Source organism: Enoplosus armatus, chromosome 12 (genome assembly GCF_043641665.1).
Source record: "Enoplosus armatus isolate fEnoArm2 chromosome 12, fEnoArm2.hap1, whole genome shotgun sequence".
Taxonomy (NCBI): Eukaryota; Metazoa; Chordata; class Actinopteri; order Centrarchiformes; family Enoplosidae; genus Enoplosus; species Enoplosus armatus.
Genome location: NC_092191.1, coordinates 15,754,458 through 15,773,416, shown reverse-complemented (window position 1 = coordinate 15,773,416; position 18,959 = coordinate 15,754,458). Strand labels below are relative to the sequence as shown.

General features: G+C 42.3%; 3 protein-coding genes across 5 annotated transcripts; 1 reads left to right on the top strand and 2 right to left on the bottom strand.

The window, feature by feature from the left end:
- Positions 1 to 207: 207 nt before the first annotated feature.
- On the bottom strand, positions 208 to 8,951 carry psap (prosaposin). Of its 3 annotated transcripts, XM_070916020.1 has the most exons (15): positions 8,852 to 8,951; positions 5,614 to 5,747; positions 5,428 to 5,502; positions 5,203 to 5,328; positions 4,282 to 4,497; positions 4,053 to 4,193; positions 3,912 to 3,968; positions 3,525 to 3,530; positions 2,802 to 2,987; positions 2,590 to 2,682; positions 2,289 to 2,472; positions 1,735 to 1,898; positions 1,566 to 1,646; positions 1,249 to 1,356; positions 208 to 1,006 (listed from the first exon to the last, which is right to left on the bottom strand). In XM_070916020.1, the coding sequence occupies exons 1-15, from the start codon at positions 8,883 to 8,885 to the stop codon at positions 971 to 973; spliced, it is 1,641 nt and encodes a 546-aa protein (XP_070772121.1). In that variant the 5' UTR covers positions 8,886 to 8,951; the 3' UTR covers positions 208 to 970. The 3 variants fall into 3 exon arrangements, with proteins under 3 accessions (XP_070772121.1, XP_070772119.1, XP_070772120.1); XM_070916018.1 differs by lacking the exon at positions 3,525 to 3,530 and having other exon boundaries at positions 4,053 to 4,196; XM_070916019.1 differs by lacking the exon at positions 3,525 to 3,530.
- A 748-nt stretch (positions 8,952 to 9,699) lies between these two features.
- Positions 9,700 to 11,604, bottom strand: mrps6 (mitochondrial ribosomal protein S6). Its single transcript, XM_070916437.1, has 2 exons — positions 11,162 to 11,604; positions 9,700 to 9,820 (listed from the first exon to the last, which is right to left on the bottom strand). The coding sequence occupies exon 1, from the start codon at positions 11,498 to 11,500 to the stop codon at positions 11,168 to 11,170; it is 333 nt and encodes a 110-aa protein (XP_070772538.1). The 5' UTR covers positions 11,501 to 11,604; the 3' UTR covers positions 9,700 to 9,820; positions 11,162 to 11,167.
- Positions 11,605 to 12,067: 463 nt separating this feature from the next.
- nolc1 (nucleolar and coiled-body phosphoprotein 1) lies at positions 12,068 to 18,959 on the top strand. The gene is made up of 15 exons (XM_070916101.1): positions 12,068 to 12,184; positions 12,511 to 12,566; positions 13,177 to 13,340; positions 13,452 to 13,555; positions 13,661 to 13,778; positions 13,893 to 14,017; positions 14,175 to 14,289; positions 14,696 to 14,833; positions 14,912 to 15,001; positions 15,090 to 15,419; positions 15,899 to 15,996; positions 16,108 to 17,197; positions 17,437 to 17,564; positions 17,669 to 17,752; positions 17,861 to 18,959. The coding sequence occupies exons 1-15, from the start codon at positions 12,074 to 12,076 to the stop codon at positions 18,017 to 18,019; spliced, it is 2,910 nt and encodes a 969-aa protein (XP_070772202.1). The 5' UTR covers positions 12,068 to 12,073; the 3' UTR covers positions 18,020 to 18,959.

Below are 18,959 nucleotides of genomic sequence, written 5' to 3'. Positions count from 1 at the left end.
TAGGCTAAACACACAGTTGTCACTTAAGTATTGCACATCAAAAGTTAAACATAGTATAGAAGAGAGTCCTTTAAATGAAATTACTGGCCACAGAGCACAAAATTGCAGAAATGACCGCCAACTAATAAAAAGGAGCTAGGAGGTTTTCATGATAAGAATAGAGATAAATTCAATTAACAGCAAAAAAAACAAAACAAAGAAAACGTATGGATTGGGATCATTTTAATTGTTAAAATGTACAGATCAACCGACAGTTGGTTTGGGGGTTTTAAGCAGACAATCGAATTTGAGATGCTTTCTGTACGTTAGAAATAGTGATTTACAAACAGTAGGAAGAGTGCAAACAATGGGAGGTGAGTGGGAGGTACACTGTCAGAATAATTACCTCCATATCAGCTCCTTAAAACAAGAACAAACATTTTATGTCTACATTAGAAATTTTGTTTTAAGAATCGGACATACTGCCAGTGATCCTTAAACACGCTGAGCCATCTCTCCTGCTTGCAATCAGTTCTCCAGGGAGAAGGAGTCACATATAGGTGGGGTTGGGTTGGGTGGGGTGGGGTGGGGTGGGGTTCTGACCTATCAGAACAGCAGCCCTCTGATGCTGTATGAACATTATACAACATGTGAAACTTGAATTTGTGTTCCAACATACACCACACCCAGCAAGCAATATAGGTAAGTACAACCAAAATTATGCAAATCAGTGAAGCTTTGTTGCTTCTGCTCAATGAAGCTGCAGGCCACTATACACGTTATCACTCCTTCCCAACCACCCCAGAAAAAAAAGTGTCCAGTCCCTTTCCACCATGACATTTTTCAAAATATCAAAGTTAATTTAAACATAAATTTGCAGGAATTTAAGTCCATTAAAAAATGAAAACAGGACAAAAATTAAAAGTGGGAAGCAGCACTACAGTATTTTTTTCTTTGAATTCCCTACAGGTGAGTTTGTGCTGGTCTTCCTCTATACCCACACATGGCGTTTGCAGTGAGCCACAGCCTAGAAGAGAAACAAGAGGTTAGTCAGGTCTCTTAAAGCAAACTTGTATGAAAAAAGTTTACGCAATCAGTTTTAAAGAATAAGTCGTGATACGCTGCACAGTTTAAAAAAAGGGCATCATTGACTGGGCATCATTTGTCACTGCAGAGTCATAGCCTTAAAAGATAGTTCATATCCCCAAAACAGGTTCAGGAATTACACTACAGGGACACATGTTTGGGTCAAAATATGACTTAACTCACATTGCACCGAGTTGCTGTCTCCATGTTCTTGCACCAGAATGCAGGTCCCCAGCTGCACTGCTCTGTTCCCAGCAGCCTGCGCACAGCTTCAGGGCAGGCTCCAACTTTCTGTTACACATACAAACACAAGCACAGCTCAGCTACTAAACTGGGCAGCAGGCCTGTAGTGCAAGCCAAATATCTCATTTACTGTTCATTACCAACAATTCATGAAAACAAAAATGTTTCAATTGAATTGACATTAACCGTAACATCAGGAATTACTTGTGTTCACATTACTCGTCTTGTTATTTGGTTGTGGAATTAATCTAGTTTACCATGCACACAAAGTCTGGGTCGAGCATCTGGAGCAGCAGCTGGACAAGCATTGGCTCGTACTGTTCAATCAGCTGGTCACACTGTTGACACAAACACAGGGGTTAATGCACGGCCATCACATGAGGATAGGTAAAAAGTTAAACCAGGTAAGAAGATGCAACTACTCACCTCGGTCTGTAAAGAGTCAGGCAGGAAGCTGCACACTTTCTTCACAGCCTCCTCAATCTGTGCCTCTGTCGCATTCTTCTCCAGAATGCCATCGATGTACCCAACGGCCATCTTGCACACATCGCAGTAGCCACCAGCCTTGAAGCGAGTCTGGTCGAGTGCAGCTGAAAAGAATTAGAACGGAAATCACTTATTATCCATATGTGGAGATACACCTTTGGCTTCACAGAGGCAAATGAAAAAGACAGACGATACAATAAGACCTCACAACTAACGGAGCATTTTTCAGATTTTTAGAATTTAAAACATTTTTAGTCTTGATCACACACACACCACAAGGCCTGCTTTGTATGAGGCCAACTAAACACTGAAAATAAAACTGCTGACCTTTTACAGCACCTGACAAAATGAAAAAAAAGACAAAAAAATCTTTCTGCACAGTGTGAACCCAACATCTCTACAGCTACATAATTTTACAGTCTAATCTTGTTCTTGTACCGGTATGAAATAAATTGCAGTCAGTATTTTGAAGACTTTGAAGAGTGAGAACTTACGGACATATGCACGGCTGGCATCATTGCAGAGTGCCAACACTGTGCAGACTGTCTTGGGGTCAGCCTGCTGCACCAGCAGCTCAATGATGGCATTGCCGTAGGTCTCAACCAGGTCTTTGCACTGGGCACTCAGAGTGGAGGGCAGTAATGTGCACACCTTCTCCACAGCTTGAATCACCTCCTCCTGAGACAAACACAGATGGATCAGCTTGACACCACAGCCGAGTCAAACTAACCGCACCAACAGTACGTTGGTGGCAGTTTCTTAAGAGTTGGATGCATCTAGTAGTACACATCCCACCTCTGTTTTCTGATCCTCCAACATGGTCTCCAACTGTTTCATCACAAACTCACAGATCGCACATGTTGGGGAATCACGGACATGCACCATGGGCTGGAACACAAAGAAGCAAGGTCTCACATGTACAATACTGTGCTATAACACTGATTTTTATCTTGCATCAATATGAAGTACTGATGAAAGTCTGTAGTCAGGTGCCCACCATGACTTACCTTAGCAGACTTGTCAGTGGCAGACTCCACCTTGGTGGCAGGGAAAAGCTTGAGAACAGATATCGACTTGGCAGCAGGCACAGTCTTGGCGGCAGCTAGAGTCTTGGCAGCCTGCAGCGTCAGCATGGGAACAGACCTCTTCATAGCAGTACAAAAGCCAGCGTGGACACAGATATCCTTGGGTTGCTGAGGGTAGAAACGGACAATTATTTTAGGATACACAGCCAAAAGGTCTACAAAACATGCCACATTGCATACTGTTAGCATAAACCATGTGTTTGCAATCTGCATACCATTCCACCCCACCCATGCAATACGCACACCTTTCTATGATACAAAAATAAAGAAAATGCTTCCTCGAGTACCAGACACACAGCAACATACACCCATCCTGAAAAAAAGTTTACTTCTACAGGTCTGACTGAGGCATCCAACAAAATCAGACACAGCGTTAAAAAAAAACAACAGCCAAACTAAGTCACAAGACCCAAGCATAAATACTACAGCACTGTGTGCTCATTTGATGTCAAGAAAACTATGTGAAATAAAGTGTCAAGTCATTAGCCAAACAAGCAAAAGTGTTCAGGTTAAGTAAAGTAGTCTCACTCATAATTAGATGATCATTTACACAAATCTCTACAGTGTCAGGTGAGTAGAGGACAGCACAAGAAGCAGGAGCTAAAGGAAGTTAAGAGGCTACAGGCTGAACACAGAGTGACCTACCTGTTCCTGGGGAGCAGCACACAAAACCCAGAGCAGGAGGAAACAGAGCAAGACAACATGAATGGAGGGGAGAAAAGAGGAACACAGGCGAAAAAAAGACAACAGAAATTAAGAAAAATAAAAATTTAGACAAGACAGAAAGCGATTTAAAGATGTGAATAAATTGAAGTCAGCAGGCCAGACTGGATATGGACTTAGCAACCACTAAAACATACAAATTATCACAGACGCATCAGTTTTGATGACCAGTTCATTAAGCTTATCATTGAATATTAGAATATAATGAACCATTGATGTTATAATGTGGCTTAAATATGCAAACAAAAAGGTTTTCCTGCACTCATTAATTCAGTGAGGTACATGAAGTGTGAAGGTTCGATCACTCACCATGGACATGAGCTGCTGAACAACAATGACGCCATACTGGCTGACATACTCCTTGCACTGCATTGAGGAAAAACACAGTAAATATACATATACAATATATGGTATTTAATCAAAACTCTTCCACTCATGTGGGGTTCTCACCATTTCAGAGAGGCTTGGCCCCAGCAGGTCACACTGGTTCTCAATATTCTCAATGAGAGAGTCGACAAATGAGGAGTTCTCCTTGGCTTCCGTTTGAGCGTCAGTCAGGAACTTGATGCAGTCCTGGCACACATCATCATTCTGCTACAGGAAAGAACGAGGAAATCATTCATTAACAACAGCTGGAGAACACATTGCTGTTCGTGCAGAGTGGAGTTCAACAATGTACCTGCTTTGGAGCCTCTTGTTTGGGAGCCTCCTGCTTGGAGCTCTCCTGAGGATAGAGGAGCTCAGGCACATTGAGGAGGAAGGGAGCCACTCGCTGGGAAAGGTCAACCTGAGGGATTTCATTGGACATGAGCTGCTCCGGGGCCTGAGCCTTAGCCAGGGCTGCCTGCTGAGACTGACACAGCCCGATGGCTGCACACACGACACCAGGATCCTCCTAAAAAACACACAACTTTAACTTACTTCAATAACTGGTACATTTTATAGTTAAGTGCTTTATTTAGAAAGGTATACATGTTAGCTGAAGGCAGAAGTAAATAACATATATACCCCCCTTGCTTTAAAGCCTGGATCACACACAGTCAAATGGATTTAAAAGAAATTCAACTTGAACAAGATGAAAACTTTACAGGATCTGTAAGAACTGTCTCGGTTGTTCCCAAACTTGCTGTAGCAGGTGAGAGTTGAAACAAAGACACTACACCAAACGCCCCTGGTCATGAGGTTTGGCATTTCACAATGACTACTCTGTTCCCATTTAGACGTGGACTCACTTCCCCATCAATAGCCCTTATTCAGCTCGCTGCACTTTCCTCACAGCCACTTGTTTTCCCTTTTTTGCACAACGAGGGGCAGATGGACCATTTACTAAGAGCCTTAGATGAAGCCGAATGATAAACTGACAAACCAACCTCTAATAAGCTTTAACAAGATCTTTGGCAAAACTTGCTTCTAACTTATTTGAAAGATTTGAATATGATTCTAAATGCAAACTGTGTAATGGCACCATTAAAATATTTACTTGTGGTATACTTAAACTGTTAAATTGGTTAATGGTCACAACCCTGGACCTTCCACCACCGGTCTTTGACATATATTTAATCTAGGCTAAGACTTGGACAAACAGGTTGACAGTGCTCACCAGTTCTCCAGTAATGATACCTATGAGGATGGGGTAGTAGCTATCCACCATCTCCTTGCACTCTGCAGTCAATTTTTGATCAGGGATGAGCTGGCAGGTCTTCTCCAGGTACTCGAGGACCTCAGACTGCAATCACAGAAAAAAAGGATATCAGAGTGTTGAAAGTGTTGGTATAGTTGTAGGGAACTCATTTATCATCTCAACACACTTTTTTTTTAATCTTACCTCAGTGGCATTGTCCTTCAGTATCTGCTCCACCACCATCAACACCTCTTTGCACAAGTCACATGGCACTGATTTCTGAAACCAGATAATTGGGTGTGTAAATAAAAATGTATTTCCCACATATTTCAAAAAGTGTAAAGAAAATCTAGAACACAAATAAATGCATGAAACGTTGAGGCGTCTCACCATCTGGGGCTTATTCCACACGTTCTGCTGGCAGTGGGTCACAGCTCCACACAGAGATGCCGTCTTTACATTCTGGCACCAGTAGGGGGGGCCACGAGCACACTGCTCGGTGCCAAGCAGAGGGGTTGCAACAGCTGCAAAGTAGATGAGTCAAATTTTATACCTTTTAGAGACATTTAATACATAGATTAGAAAGCAAATGCATGACAAAACAATATTCCTGGATACATTACTAATGCTTAAAGAGGAAAATACGGAGGAAAGTCTTTAATTCTACCAATTAAAGGTTCAGTTTCTTCCTTTAGGACGCACTGCACCAATTGGTTTGAGGTTTTACCTGCTCTCCACCTATCTAGAATAGTTTTTAACAAACAAGACATTTTAACAAGTCATCTAGATTGTAGAGGATATACATGCACAGAGCAAGTAACATTTTCTCGAAATGAATTTTCTGGTAGGTCTACTTAACCACGAATAGACACTGTGGTTTTACCCCAACTTTTTGATCAATGTTGCCAGTGATGATCAGATGGGAAACTTCAAGGCTGACATACTTCCTCAAAACATTAAAAAAACGAGGAAGTTAATCAAATAAATGTACTATCAACTATGACACTTCTCAGCAGGTCTAATTGTAAAAACTTAAAGACAAAAACCTGTACATCGTCAGCTCAGTTTTAAGATGTCTTACTGCTGACAACAAGCAGTGTTGCATTTTTATTTAAGCTGAACTTATTACCAAGTCTGATAAACTTTAACTACTTAAATTTGACATTGAAGATCTCAAATGTATTGCAACTGACTCAGCATAGCTGGGGTCAAATAGGATTTCTTTCCTAATGGCAGCTAGGTCGCAGTTCCTTTTGACGTTTCAACAAAGAAGTGCACTTGTAGAAGATGATTCAATCTGTCTTCAGTTTGCTCATACTCCAACCTCTCTAAACAAACCAAATGCAATGAATCCTGTCGTTGAGGGAGCCAAGAAAAATCAATGGGCTTACTTTGTGAAGTTTGAACTAGTTTAAACACTGGACAATGTGGGTGAATACGCTAACTGTTTTATAACAGCTATTAAGGAAAAACACACTAAATCCTATTAGCTCAAATTGCTAAGTCGCATTAGCATATGCCTCTAAATCTGGCATGATTTCCCACCACCAACTAGCCAGTCAGTACCAGTCAGAGAGCAACAGACCATGAGGAAACACCATGGGGAATGTATTATTTACATATGCATCACAGTTGCAGATGTGGGTATTAGTGGTTATGCATAATACAAATATTTTCATTTGGGTCAATACAAAAAAGTGGTTGTTGTTCACAGTTCCCCATTTTACTGAACTGGAAAAAGTGATGTGGGAAACCACCCAGTAGTTTGCAGCACTGTTTCCTGTTTTCACTCGCATAAAGCCTGTTTGAGAATAAAAAAATAGATACAGATGATCTCCACGTCGCTCTTAAGTCAGAAAAACTACATTTGGAATTGTGACTAACATGCTGTTAAGATTATGCCTTTAACAGGAAATAAAAGCAAACTTAACTTACTAAACCCCTCCTGCTCACCTTCTGCCAATAGAGCTACAGTCCAAGCAGGGCACCCCCACCCTCCACTTGAGTCACATGAGCAGTCAGACAAAATAACAAGCTGTTCTCAAGCAGACAGACTGTACCAATGAGGACAAGACTTTAGCACTGCAGTAAACTGTTTGCAGCTACAGAGGAAATACACAGCAGCAGAAAACACATGTTGTATACATTTCTCTTGGCTTTATATGAAGTCAACCACAGCAGCAAAACAAGCCATCCGCACAAGTTTTATGAGAAGTCAGCAAAAAGAGGTTGGTGATATTTGACTCACTTTCTGTGACCGTAATTCTGAAAGCAAAAACTCATCATAATGTGAGTGAATCAACATCACATGACCCAGTGAAGCACAAAAAGGCTTTAAATAGGATTCAGATTACATTGTTCATCAACAGTAAGTGCCCTATGAAACAGTTTCAGTGTAGCAGGCTACACATCAGTTTAACCCAATGACCAAAGATACATAACACTTGGTGAACAATGTGATTGAGCCCTAAGCTTAAAACATGCACCATTTAGGAATGTCTCCAGCAAGCACATGCAAGAATGTTAAAAGTGCTAAAACGACATTACATAAAAATGTATTCTTTAACCAGATGTCAGCCTGAAGATAAGCACTAAATACACACAGGACAAATACCATGAATTGTAGAAACAAATATTGCCAAACATCTGTGTTCTGATAAGTAAAAAAAAAAAAAATCAAATGTCACAAGGAAATGCTAAGAACATGATACTGTATAAATAGCCTAGCGTTAGTAGTCTCTAAGTTATGCATAGCTTCATTGCAACAATAACTTCTGTTGATTTCACTGACCCAGTTTTGTCTGAACATAATGATAAGATAGCTAACGTTGGGCTATTAGTGGGAAACAAATATAGAAATACAGGTATCATTACAAAACAACCGAGAGGAACCAAACCCGAAAACAACTGACATCGAACTAAAAAGCTGAAATGAAAGTTGCTGGTTTAGAGGATCCTATCTAACCTTCTTCGTAAAACTAAACCGGGGATTAACAAGGCACCACATACAGTACATTAGCTGGTCAAAGCAGGTAACGTTAGGGCGGACCAGCCCTGACTGGGAAATCTGTTTTGATGAGAAAACATGAACCTATACCGACATAAAGACACCAAATTATCTCAAAAAAGGTGTTCTAGTGATGTTCCTACATTTGTACAAGAATAACGCTGACTTAAGGCTATTCAACATTCCAAGTGTAGGCTAACGTTGTGGTAATATTTAGCTAAAAAGTTAGCCGACTAGCGTTAGCTGGCAGGCTAATGTTGGCCGTGGCAACAATAACGTCTTTAAACCTGAAAGGCAAACGGTCAAGATTCACGTAACACAACCTCATTACGGATTTTGCACATTTGTAGCAGATTAACATGATGAGGTCAAGCACCCAATTTCTGTTCATAAAAAGAGTATCTTGTATACGCCATCGTTTTCTGTTAAAGACAACCTCATCCGATGTGTTAATGTTTACCAAAGCTAACGCTAGCATAAGTTACTTGAAACGCTTCCGCGTTTTCATGTTGAAAAACACGTAGTTACACAACCAGAGCCTTTGTAGATTGACAACTGTCTGAATCGTATCGCCGTCTATGTAAAAAAATTATTATTATTTTCCTTTGTGGTTGACATTACCTGAAGACACGAAAAGCAGAGTTAGGAGCAACATGACTTCGCTGTTTCCCGGCTCGTCTGTGTTTGTTTGTCGGAGTGGCTGAAGTAGACTGAAGAATGGTGACTACTGCAATGCAGGCGGTGAGGCTTGTTGATGCCTTTATGATGTCTCACTGTCAGCTGACTACTCAACATGACATGTGACTCTGCCTCGGTCATGGTGTGTCCGATGTGGTCATTTAGTAACTAGGGTCAAGAGTATTCCAAATCGAAAGACATTTTAATTCAAACACGCCGATATCTAATTACCAGGCAAGTGAGATTTTTAATTGTTGTGCAGTGGCTGGGGACGTTTGGGGGAAACGTGGGTTAATTATTCCACAGCTTTAGGTTTCAACACTAAATTTAGGGATTTTTACTTTACACAGCAGTAGTTCCAGTCGTGCCTATGTGGCTTGCCACTTGTAATTTATTTTTCTCAGTATCTAACTATAAAGCCATTTTTAAGACAACAAGATTCAATGCTAATTTCTACCCAGTGAATTAAAACAGTTTACATTGTCCCTAGTCCGTAAATGTATAGTGTGATTAGTGTGTTTGGATTAAGCATAGCCAAGCAAAGGTGGACTTACACAACATAAATGTCATTCCAGCCAACTAAATTAACAAGCCCATAGTTATTTATTACTTACAGTGTTTTCTCAGAGGACAGTGATCAAGTCCAGATGGCTACTCAACCACTTAAAAGTTTCAGAACTGCATGAACCACATCTAGGTCTGGAATGAAAATAAGAACTGAAATTGCCATCACTTTACCAAATATGTGGAGCGCAATATGTAAAATATTTTAGCAAGAAGTCAAGGAAAACTTGCAACTAAGATAGAAAAAAGTTTATTATGACATAACATCTGAATGTAGGACAACAGCAATGGAAAAGGTCAAAGAGGGAAGCATCACACTGTACATCTTCTGGATATGAGCTGTGAACCCTGTAAAACAAAAAGGGAACAGCCATTACATAGGGTTAAGTTAAAGCACAGTCAGCACAGCATGAGCTCCATAAAACAGTAGGTAAAAGGACATTGATTGCACAAACATGTTTAAAGAAGTACTTGAAAGGTTGCACTCACATTTTAGAGCCTAGCTGATACTTGAGTTTCGAGATCCAATAATGATGTATCTGTTGATGTAGCTGGTTTTTTTTTTTTTTTTTTTTTTTTAAATCATAAACACAAGCCATTAAGTTTTTATAGAGATCCACGATAGTTGTTTCTTGTTTTCTTGAATTGTGACAAATATATGTACCGAGCCTGACATTTTACTGCTGAAAAAAAAAAAACAGCAGTGCTTTCTAGTGGACAAACTATGTAATAGCAACATAGTTTCTAAATTAACATATTTTTGGTATTTCTGTACTGCAACTTCTGGTTAATTAGCCTATACCGTTATACTGATATATCTGTGATAAACCAAATAAGCCAATTATGTCTGCCATGCCAACATATTGACACGACATTTGCCACATGATGAGACATGTCATTGAAGAAGAAAAAAATATCCCTAGCATTGGTCGGTACAGATGTAATAGTGTGTCCAAACATCTTTGGCATGTCAGCTCTTGGATTTCCATTTGTTTGGCCCCTGATATACATCCATAGTGAGTTCACCCCTGTGATCCTGTGGTGGTATGTGCCTTTGGCCTGACTTGTGTTTTTGCTCTGTCTGTCTCTCAATCGCCAGGCCTGTTTTTTTCAGCATTTTGACCAACAGCTTCATTGATGTCATTACTTGGAAATGAAACAATTTCACAGATTTTTAGATTTAATCTACTAATCTATTAGTCGATCAAAATCCTTTGGATACCTTCTTATTTGAGGGACAGTCCTGCTGCCTAAAATCATGCATAATGATCGATTAATTTATGCAAACAGAAAAACCTTTGATGTCACCACTTCTCAAATGCAATGAGTTGTTTGATCTTTTTGGTTAATATCCTAGATTTAATACTGTAGCTTTTTGACTTTAGGAATCATACACTCAGCTCTATCTTAACCTGTGCTAGGCATTTATCAATGTATTTTACTTTTTACTGAAGAAATTATTAACTGATTGATTCAGAAGATTCATAAATTATGAAAATATTCTTTAGATGCAGCCGTAATTCCGAGCATGAACAGTTACATATGCACACACAAGAACCACAACTTTTTGGCTACTGGTGCACGCAGGTGTGGATGAAAACATCACTCCTGCGGTATTTAACAGGTATTTAAACAGATGCATGGTTAGTACTGATGCACCTGTCTTTGTCCACATCCACCATTCCTTACATTCAATCACGTTTTGGGGCCACAGCAGTTGCTGCTGGAAACTTCGGCGTCCTTCTTCAGCACAGTGGGCCTCACCACGTCCACATCACGGTGCAGGTGATCCAGTAAGCCTGTGAGGATGCTGGGGGCTGCGTAGAAATCGACCACAAAGTAAGACCCTCGGATGTGCCTCTGATTGTGCTTGGATATCTTGTAGGGCAGCAGCCTCTCTCCTAGGTTCTCCAGGTCCCTCACCACCGCGCCCCGCTCCATTAAAGTCTCTACTGTCCGCCGGAGAGCAGCCGCTGTCTCCGGCCGCTGCATCGCCTTCAGGATCAGGGCCAGCTCGTAGCGAGGCATGGCGTCGGCTAAAAAATCCTCGATTCACACGTTTAATTCAGCTGGCACTGGGTTGGTGTCATTGCCAGATTGCTCAGTTCAAAGACGACCATGTTATGACACGAGGGACAGGAAAGGTCTTTGGTGATGACGTATAAAGCATGCGCCTATATTGACCATGACACGGTTAATTAGATATTAAAAATAAGAGGAACGGTGTATAAAATGTGTTGCTAAACCAGTAAAGACGTATAATTTATTTACTACAATACTATACTGATTTAATAAACGAGTAGCTTCTCATTTTAAGCCGTATTTTATGTAAAATCACGTTAGGAAAATGAGATAGCTGGTGAGGTCACGCTAATTCGGTTTCCTGCCACCGGACCGAAATCCAGAGCTATAACGTTTATATATGTATAAAGAATGATGTTATTGTTAATGAATTAATTCTGTTCACAAAGTGTCTGGAGCAAGCATATGACGCGTCCGAAGCAGCATGACGAGTATGACGTCGTCATTGTGCGTCTGCGCACATGCTCACAAGTGAGTGTTCCGTTCACTTCCTTCTCTTCCAGAAGGAGCGTGGTGAAGATGGCGGCGGAAAAGTCGAAGCCGAGCGATCTTTACAAATGCGTATATTCGTTTCTGTTGGAGAACAAGTTCACCAAGGCGGCTCAGCAGTTTCTGAAACAGACTAAAGTGGTAAGCGGCTCACCTTGTGTGGTTGACAGTCAGTAGGACGTGCTGTCTGTCTCCAGGTGCTTTGACGCGAAGTTGTTCAGAAAGGCTGCACGAGGAGCAACGTTAACCTGACGTTATAGCTATGTACCTATGAGACCGCACGTGTAGGGGCACAAGTTGTGTTTCAGCTGCCTCTTGTTTGTCTTGTACTAAATAACCTTCTCATCAACGTTACATTGTGAATGGGAATCATACAGTGATTTACATTGTAGGTAATTGCAACTGATAAAGCTACAAACTTTAAAACAGTTTTTGGCTAAGTCAGTGCTTCACGTGTCTCTCTACAGGCTCCACAGGATCAAAATGAAGAAAGCCTCGTCGACATCTACAACTTCTGGGTGAAGTGAGTTGCTTATTGTCTTTTTACTCGCTCTGTTAATGCTAACGTTAATTTCGGTTTTACTAATAACAATACAATGAAAATATCGTCAAGCCAGCTTTGTGGGTCGCTTCGTTTCCCTATCAAATGATGTCACTGCTAACATGTAGATACGTTGTCCAAGTTACTGTCAAAACCTCAAAACAAAACAATCTAACCTAAAACAGACTTGACACTGTGTTTTGGACTGTTAAGCCAATGTCTGCAAGTAAAGGCACTGTCCTCCTCAGCAGGAGAGCAGTGCTTGAACTGGTGGCATTATCAGGTGACGTTTGATGCCCAAACGCTTGAATTTGTGATTGATCTTCGCTCACCTGGCTTACAGTTGTGAAACAAAAAGTATCCCCATATCCAATTTTAAATGCATTTAAATTAATTTGTAAATCACTACTGCTGCTCTCCCAATATCCTAGGGCTTATTTGCTCTCTTTGCAGCTGCTCCCTTCTGTTCGGCTTGAGGAGAGAACTGGTCATATTTAAAAAATAAAATCTAAGCTGTTTATTTTACTAATGGCAGATTAAGTCTATTCCAGTGTAGATTCCCCCCTTTTAATATCAATATGGGTCTCCCTAGGTCTCCTGAAACCAAGAAACGAAAAGCGTCTACCAACAAGTCTGAAGCTACAAACGGTCCATCCGCCAAGAAAGCAAAAACCAGTACAGAGAGCTCCAGCAGCGAAGAGTCGAGCAGCGAGGACGAAGAAGCTGTTGCAAAATCAACTAAGGCAGCCCCTGCAGGTAATATCAATATGTTTGACACAGAACTGACAAGGCTGGTTGAATTCTGTCAGTAATGTGCCATTCTGAAACCTTCTACAGCAATATCGAATTACATTTCTGTTTTAGCAGCCAAGGTGGTGCCTGCTAAAGCAGCAGCAACAGCAGCTGCTAAAGCTGCATCCAGCAGCAGTGAAGACTCTAGTGACTCAGAGGAGGAGAAGGCTCCTGCAAAGGTAGGAGGAAATGTTCAAATTAAAGATTCATCCCAGATCCAGTAATTGCTGCAAGGCTATGTTTGTGGGTTTATGCTATTATTAAAAACACATTTCTGCATGTAGGCTCCCTTGAAGCCGCCTGCTGCTCCTGCTGCAGGCAGCTCGAGGAAGAAAGACAGCAGCTCTAGCAGTGAAGAATCTGACTCTGAGGATGAGCAGCCCGCCAAAGCCCCTGCACCAAGTGAGTTTATAGCCAGGAGTCATTAATACTCTGTAATGCAATTGTCTTTAATTGTGAACTAAATTTGAGATGATAATAAAAATGCATTTTGTCTAATTTACCTCTGAATAATAGAACCCAAGGCTGGTGCAGTCACAACACCCAAAGCAGCTGTTCCTGCTAAAGGTGTAGCTCAGAAAAAGCAGGAGAGCAGCAGTGAAGATAGTTCCTCAGATTCTGAAGATGAAGAACCAGCCAAGGTATGCTAAGGAATCTGGCTATATCTTAATTCTTATATGTTTTTGTTGATCTTTATTAACCAGAGGTTAGAATATTGTTGGGCAAGCACAGTCAAGTAGTGATTGTAGTAGGTAAAGTGTACAGCAGACTAACTGCTTACTTCTCGTGTCCTCATAGGCTCCAGTCAAACCCACCCCAGTTAAGGCTGCTGCACCTGCAGCTGCTGCTGAATCAAGCAGTGAGGACTCTTCATCTGAAGATGAGGCTCCGCCCAGCAAAAAACCTAAAGCAGGTGTGTTTTTATACTTTTTTTAACTTTTGTATGCTCAGTGGCGTCCACACACTACACAATTACAGCCTGACAATGTCCAGTTACAAAAGATGTGTGGTACTGGGAAGAGCAGTGACATTCAAGCGCAGCTTTCGCATGTTGTTAACAGCATGCCCAAGTCAAACAGTGCTACATGAAAAGTAGTTAAATTCAATGTTTTCCATGCTTATTTCTTTATGGGTGTTGTCCATGTGCGCCGACATCATAGTACCTCCTCCTCATGGCCATTTCCATTCTTCCATCCATGACCGACAGTCCACCATGTGTCTATCTGAAGACGAGATGATGTCAGGAGTTTATCACCTGGTCATAAGTGCTTAAAATACTGTATAATTGTACCAAGGCTCAGTTTCCTTTGTCTTGGTAGGAGCGTACAGCGCAGTCCCTCCTCCTGCTTCAGTCCAGAAAGCTCCAGCTGCACCAGCAGCCAGCAAGGCGAAGGAGAGCGACTCCTCAGACAGCAGTGATGACAGCAGTGACGAGGAAGAAGAGAAGAAAGTAGCTGGTAAGAGGTGCCCACCTTTCTTCACTTAAAGTGTCAGTGTTTTTAATGGCATGTCTAACAGCATTGTAACCCTCACAGCAAAACCTGCACCAGTCAAGGCCACTGCTGCCAAACCTGGTGTGACCAAACCTGCTGCAAAGAAGCAGGAGTCCAGCTCTGAGAGCTCAGGTAACTATCAGAATCCCAGTCAGTCATTTTATTATGCGTGATCCGATGCGTGTGACAAATATTTTTCTTCATGCCTATGTCTTTCCAGATTCAAGCTCCGATGAAGAGGAGGCAAAGAAGCCCGCAGCCAAAGTCACCCCAGCGAAAGCAGCCCCAGCCAAGGCTGCCCCTGCTAAAAAAGAAGACTCAGATTCATCAAGTTCAGAGGAGGAAGAGGAGGTGAAGAAACCTGCAGCAAAGGTGACTCCTGCTAAGGCTGCTCCAGCTAAACCTGTTGCAGCTAAAGTCATAACTGCTAAAGAGGACTCTTCAGAGGAAGATTCAAGTTCAGAGGAGGAGGAGAGTGCAAAGAAGCCTGCAGCTAAACCTGCACCTGCCAAGACTACCCCAGCTAAGAAAGACGAGTCCTCAAGCTCAGGTAAGACACAACAGATTTTGTGGGCTCAACATTTCTGTAAAAGAGTGACATACCACCAGTTTGTGGTGGGATCACGGGTAGTATTCAACATTTAGTCAGTTATGTTCTTAAATGTTACCCCTGCCTTGTTACATACACTCCCTTGAAAACTAATGCAGTCCTGCAACAAATCCTCCTTCATGAAGTTATACTGTTCAGTGTTTCCTGAACTGAGAGGTGTTTTTGTTATTTAACCTACCCTCATCGATATAAATGGGGTTACAATTTTGATACATCCTATCAAGTAATGTAATTTTGGGCTACACGTGGAACCTACGGACATTTGTAGATGACGAAATTTACGCCATGCGAACACGGAAAGTATGAAGCAAGTTTCAGGCCGCATTAGTTTTGGTTAAGTGTACCAAATAATCTGGCAACTGTACATTAATGGGTCTATCTGCTGTCTACAAATGTTTCAAAATATTTGTTCATCCCAGATTCAGATAGCAGCTCTGACGATGAGGCTCCAGTAAAACCTGCCACTAAAGCTGCAGCCCCACCAACACCTTCTGCTGCGTCTAAGCCTGCAGCCAAGGTAGCAGAGAGCAGCTCTGATTCAGACTCTTCTGAGGAAGAACCAGTGAAAGCCAAGCCAGCAGCTAAACCAGCCACCCCAGCTTCAAAGCCTGCTACTCCTGCAGCAAAGCCCACTGCTGCAGCAGAGAGCAGCTCAGAGTCAGACTCATCCTCTGAGGATGAGGAAGAACCAGCTAAGGCTAAACCTGCAGCAGCTAAACCAGCTACGCCAGCCTCAAAGCCTGCTACCCCTGCAGCAAAGCCCGCGGCTGCAGCAGAGAGCAGCTCAGAGTCAGACTCATCCTCTGAGGATGAAGAACCAGTCAAGGCTAAACCTGCAGTGGCTAAACCTACAGCGACCAAAAAATCTACCCCTGCAGCAAAGCCTGCTGCTGCAGCAGAGGAGAGCAGCTCAGACTCTGACTCCTCCTCTGAGGATGAAGAACCAGTGAAAGCCAAGCCTGCAGCAGCTAAACCAGCTACGCCAGCCTCAAAGCCTGCTACTCCTGCAGCAAAGCCTGCTGCAGCAAAGCCTGCTGCAGCAGAGGAGAGCAGCTCAGACTCTGACTCCTCCTCTGAGGATGAAGAACCAGTGAAAGCCAAGCCTGCAGCAGCTAAACCAGCTACCCCAGCTGCAAAGCCTGCAGCAAAGCCTGGGGCAGCAGCAGACAGTAGCTCTGACAGTGACAGCTCAGACTCAGAGAGTGAGGCAGCCAAACCTGCAGTCAAGAAACAAGCTCCAGTAGCGGCCAAGAAACCTGCCCCTGCTGTCACCAAGGCTCCTGCAGACTCCAGTGATGACAGCTCCAGTGATGAGGAAGAGCCCAAGAAGGCAGCGCCAGTACCCAAGCCAGCAGCCACGAAGGCAGCTGCAGCCCCAACAAAGAAGGCTGAGGAGAGCAGCTCTGACTCCTCGGACAGCTCTGAATCTGAGACGGAGACAAAGTCCACCCCTGCTAAGCCTGCAGTCACCAACGGCAAGGCAGCAACACCCAAAGCAGCAACACCCAAGGCCGCAGCCAAGGCCCCAGCAAAGCCAGCAGAGTCCTCCTCCAGTGACAGCAGCTCTGAAGAGGAAGAAGAGGCCAGTAAAAGTACGGCAACAGCCAAGACGACACCAGCAGCTAAACCTAAAGAGAGCAGCTCCTCAGACAGCTCATCAGATGAGGAGGAAGCACCGCGCAAAGCAGCCACAGCACCCAACACCCCTACAACAAATGGTAGGTCTCAAATAAATGCTGAACACGATGTGGCCATTTAACAGGGAGATCAAATGTGTTATTGGGTAAACTGCACACTTAAACAGCCATTACTAGAAAGGTTATGCTTACTGCTTTTTACCCCACCTTTATTGGGGTTCATGCATTTTAAGTTTATGGAACTCTTTTAGTGTTGACTGGTGCACAATTGTTCAGCTCTAATATGAGCAAAGTAACTCTTTGTCCTCCGATTCATGCAGGTACCAATGGAAAGAGAAAAAGAGGTGGTGAATCATCAGAAAGCAAAGAGGAAGAAACAGAAGTCACGACACCAAAAAACAAGAAAGCAACAACCACTCCTCAGACATTTCCTAAAGCCAATAAGAAGGTAAGACCTGCTAGAGACTGGAACTTCAGTCAAAACACATTAAACCGATGGCTGCTGGGTAAAAGTGAAGAGTTATAATTTGATGGAAATAACTTGTCTTTCAGTCTTCCAACATACCGTTCCGTAGAATAAGAGAGGAAGACGTAGATGTGGATCCCCGTCTTACAAACAACTCTTTTGATGCAAAGGTGAGTTCAGTAACATCATTCTTACAGCAGCACTGCACACTAAGATTGCTCAGGTGACCCAATAATGTTAAATCAAACAACGTGTTCATTTGTCTTTTGCTACTCCAGTTTGGAGCCAAAGGGGACTGGGGCCAGAAAGCTAACGATGTACTCAAGTTCACCAAAGGCAAGTCATTCCGCCATGAAAAGACGAAGAAGAAGAGGGGAAGCTACCGCGGCGGAGCCATTTCCACCACAATCAACTCTATTAAGTTTGACAGTGACTGATGACCTTCTCACTCTCTCCCACCTGAACTGTACATGTGTGACCAGGACTATCAGTTGTCTGCTTCCTTCCCCCGTACACAGTCCCTCTATCGTCGCTACCCAGCAGCAGCACACTGACAGAGGAATGTGACCCGTAGAGCTGAGCTGGCACTTTGATTTAGTTAGCTGCCCTTAGTTTGTAATGGAGACCATTCACTCTGATCTGAAGCTACAGTTAGTGGAGCTGTGGCAGCAGGAGACAGATGTTCCCAGCTGTGACTTCAGACTGTACTGCTAAAGGTTGACATCATGTGACATTATCATCACTTATAGCCACTAGGTGGCTGCAGGCCACCTGTTAATGGTAAAAAGCCAATGTGAGTGTTGGGCCCCTTTTTTGCTTGTTTTGACTTTGTTAACCTGTACTTTATTCTTAAATGACATATGTCTTGTTATTCCTTTGTAACATTTTTCATTTATCTTTGTATGAATGACAGCCATGCATCCCAACAGGTTCTTTATGTGTTAAGTAAAGGCTGATATTGATTTTTAATGGATCACATGGATTCTTGAAGTTTGTTTGGTTTTATTTGGCCACATGTAAATGTGGAGAGGGTGTGTGCTCGGGTTTTTTCTCTTTACATTACATGAACATTTTGAGAGTAGAACTGAGTTTTATACTGTGTATTTATTAAGTTTTATTCCATTTCAACCTTTAGGACCTCTCAAGCCATCTCGAGCTATTCTCAAGCCATTTTCTTTGACACTGTTGTGTTTTCTGATGTTAGCATACCCCTGTCAAACCCTCCCTGTCCATCAGTGGTGTGGAATTTACAGTCACCAACATAACTGAGAGCCATGTTTGTTTCAATAATTTCAATTTACTGTTGAACTTTTGTGTACCTCCTGTTATTTGTATTGTCAATTCTTGTAGCGGTAATTAAAGACCTAACAAATTGAA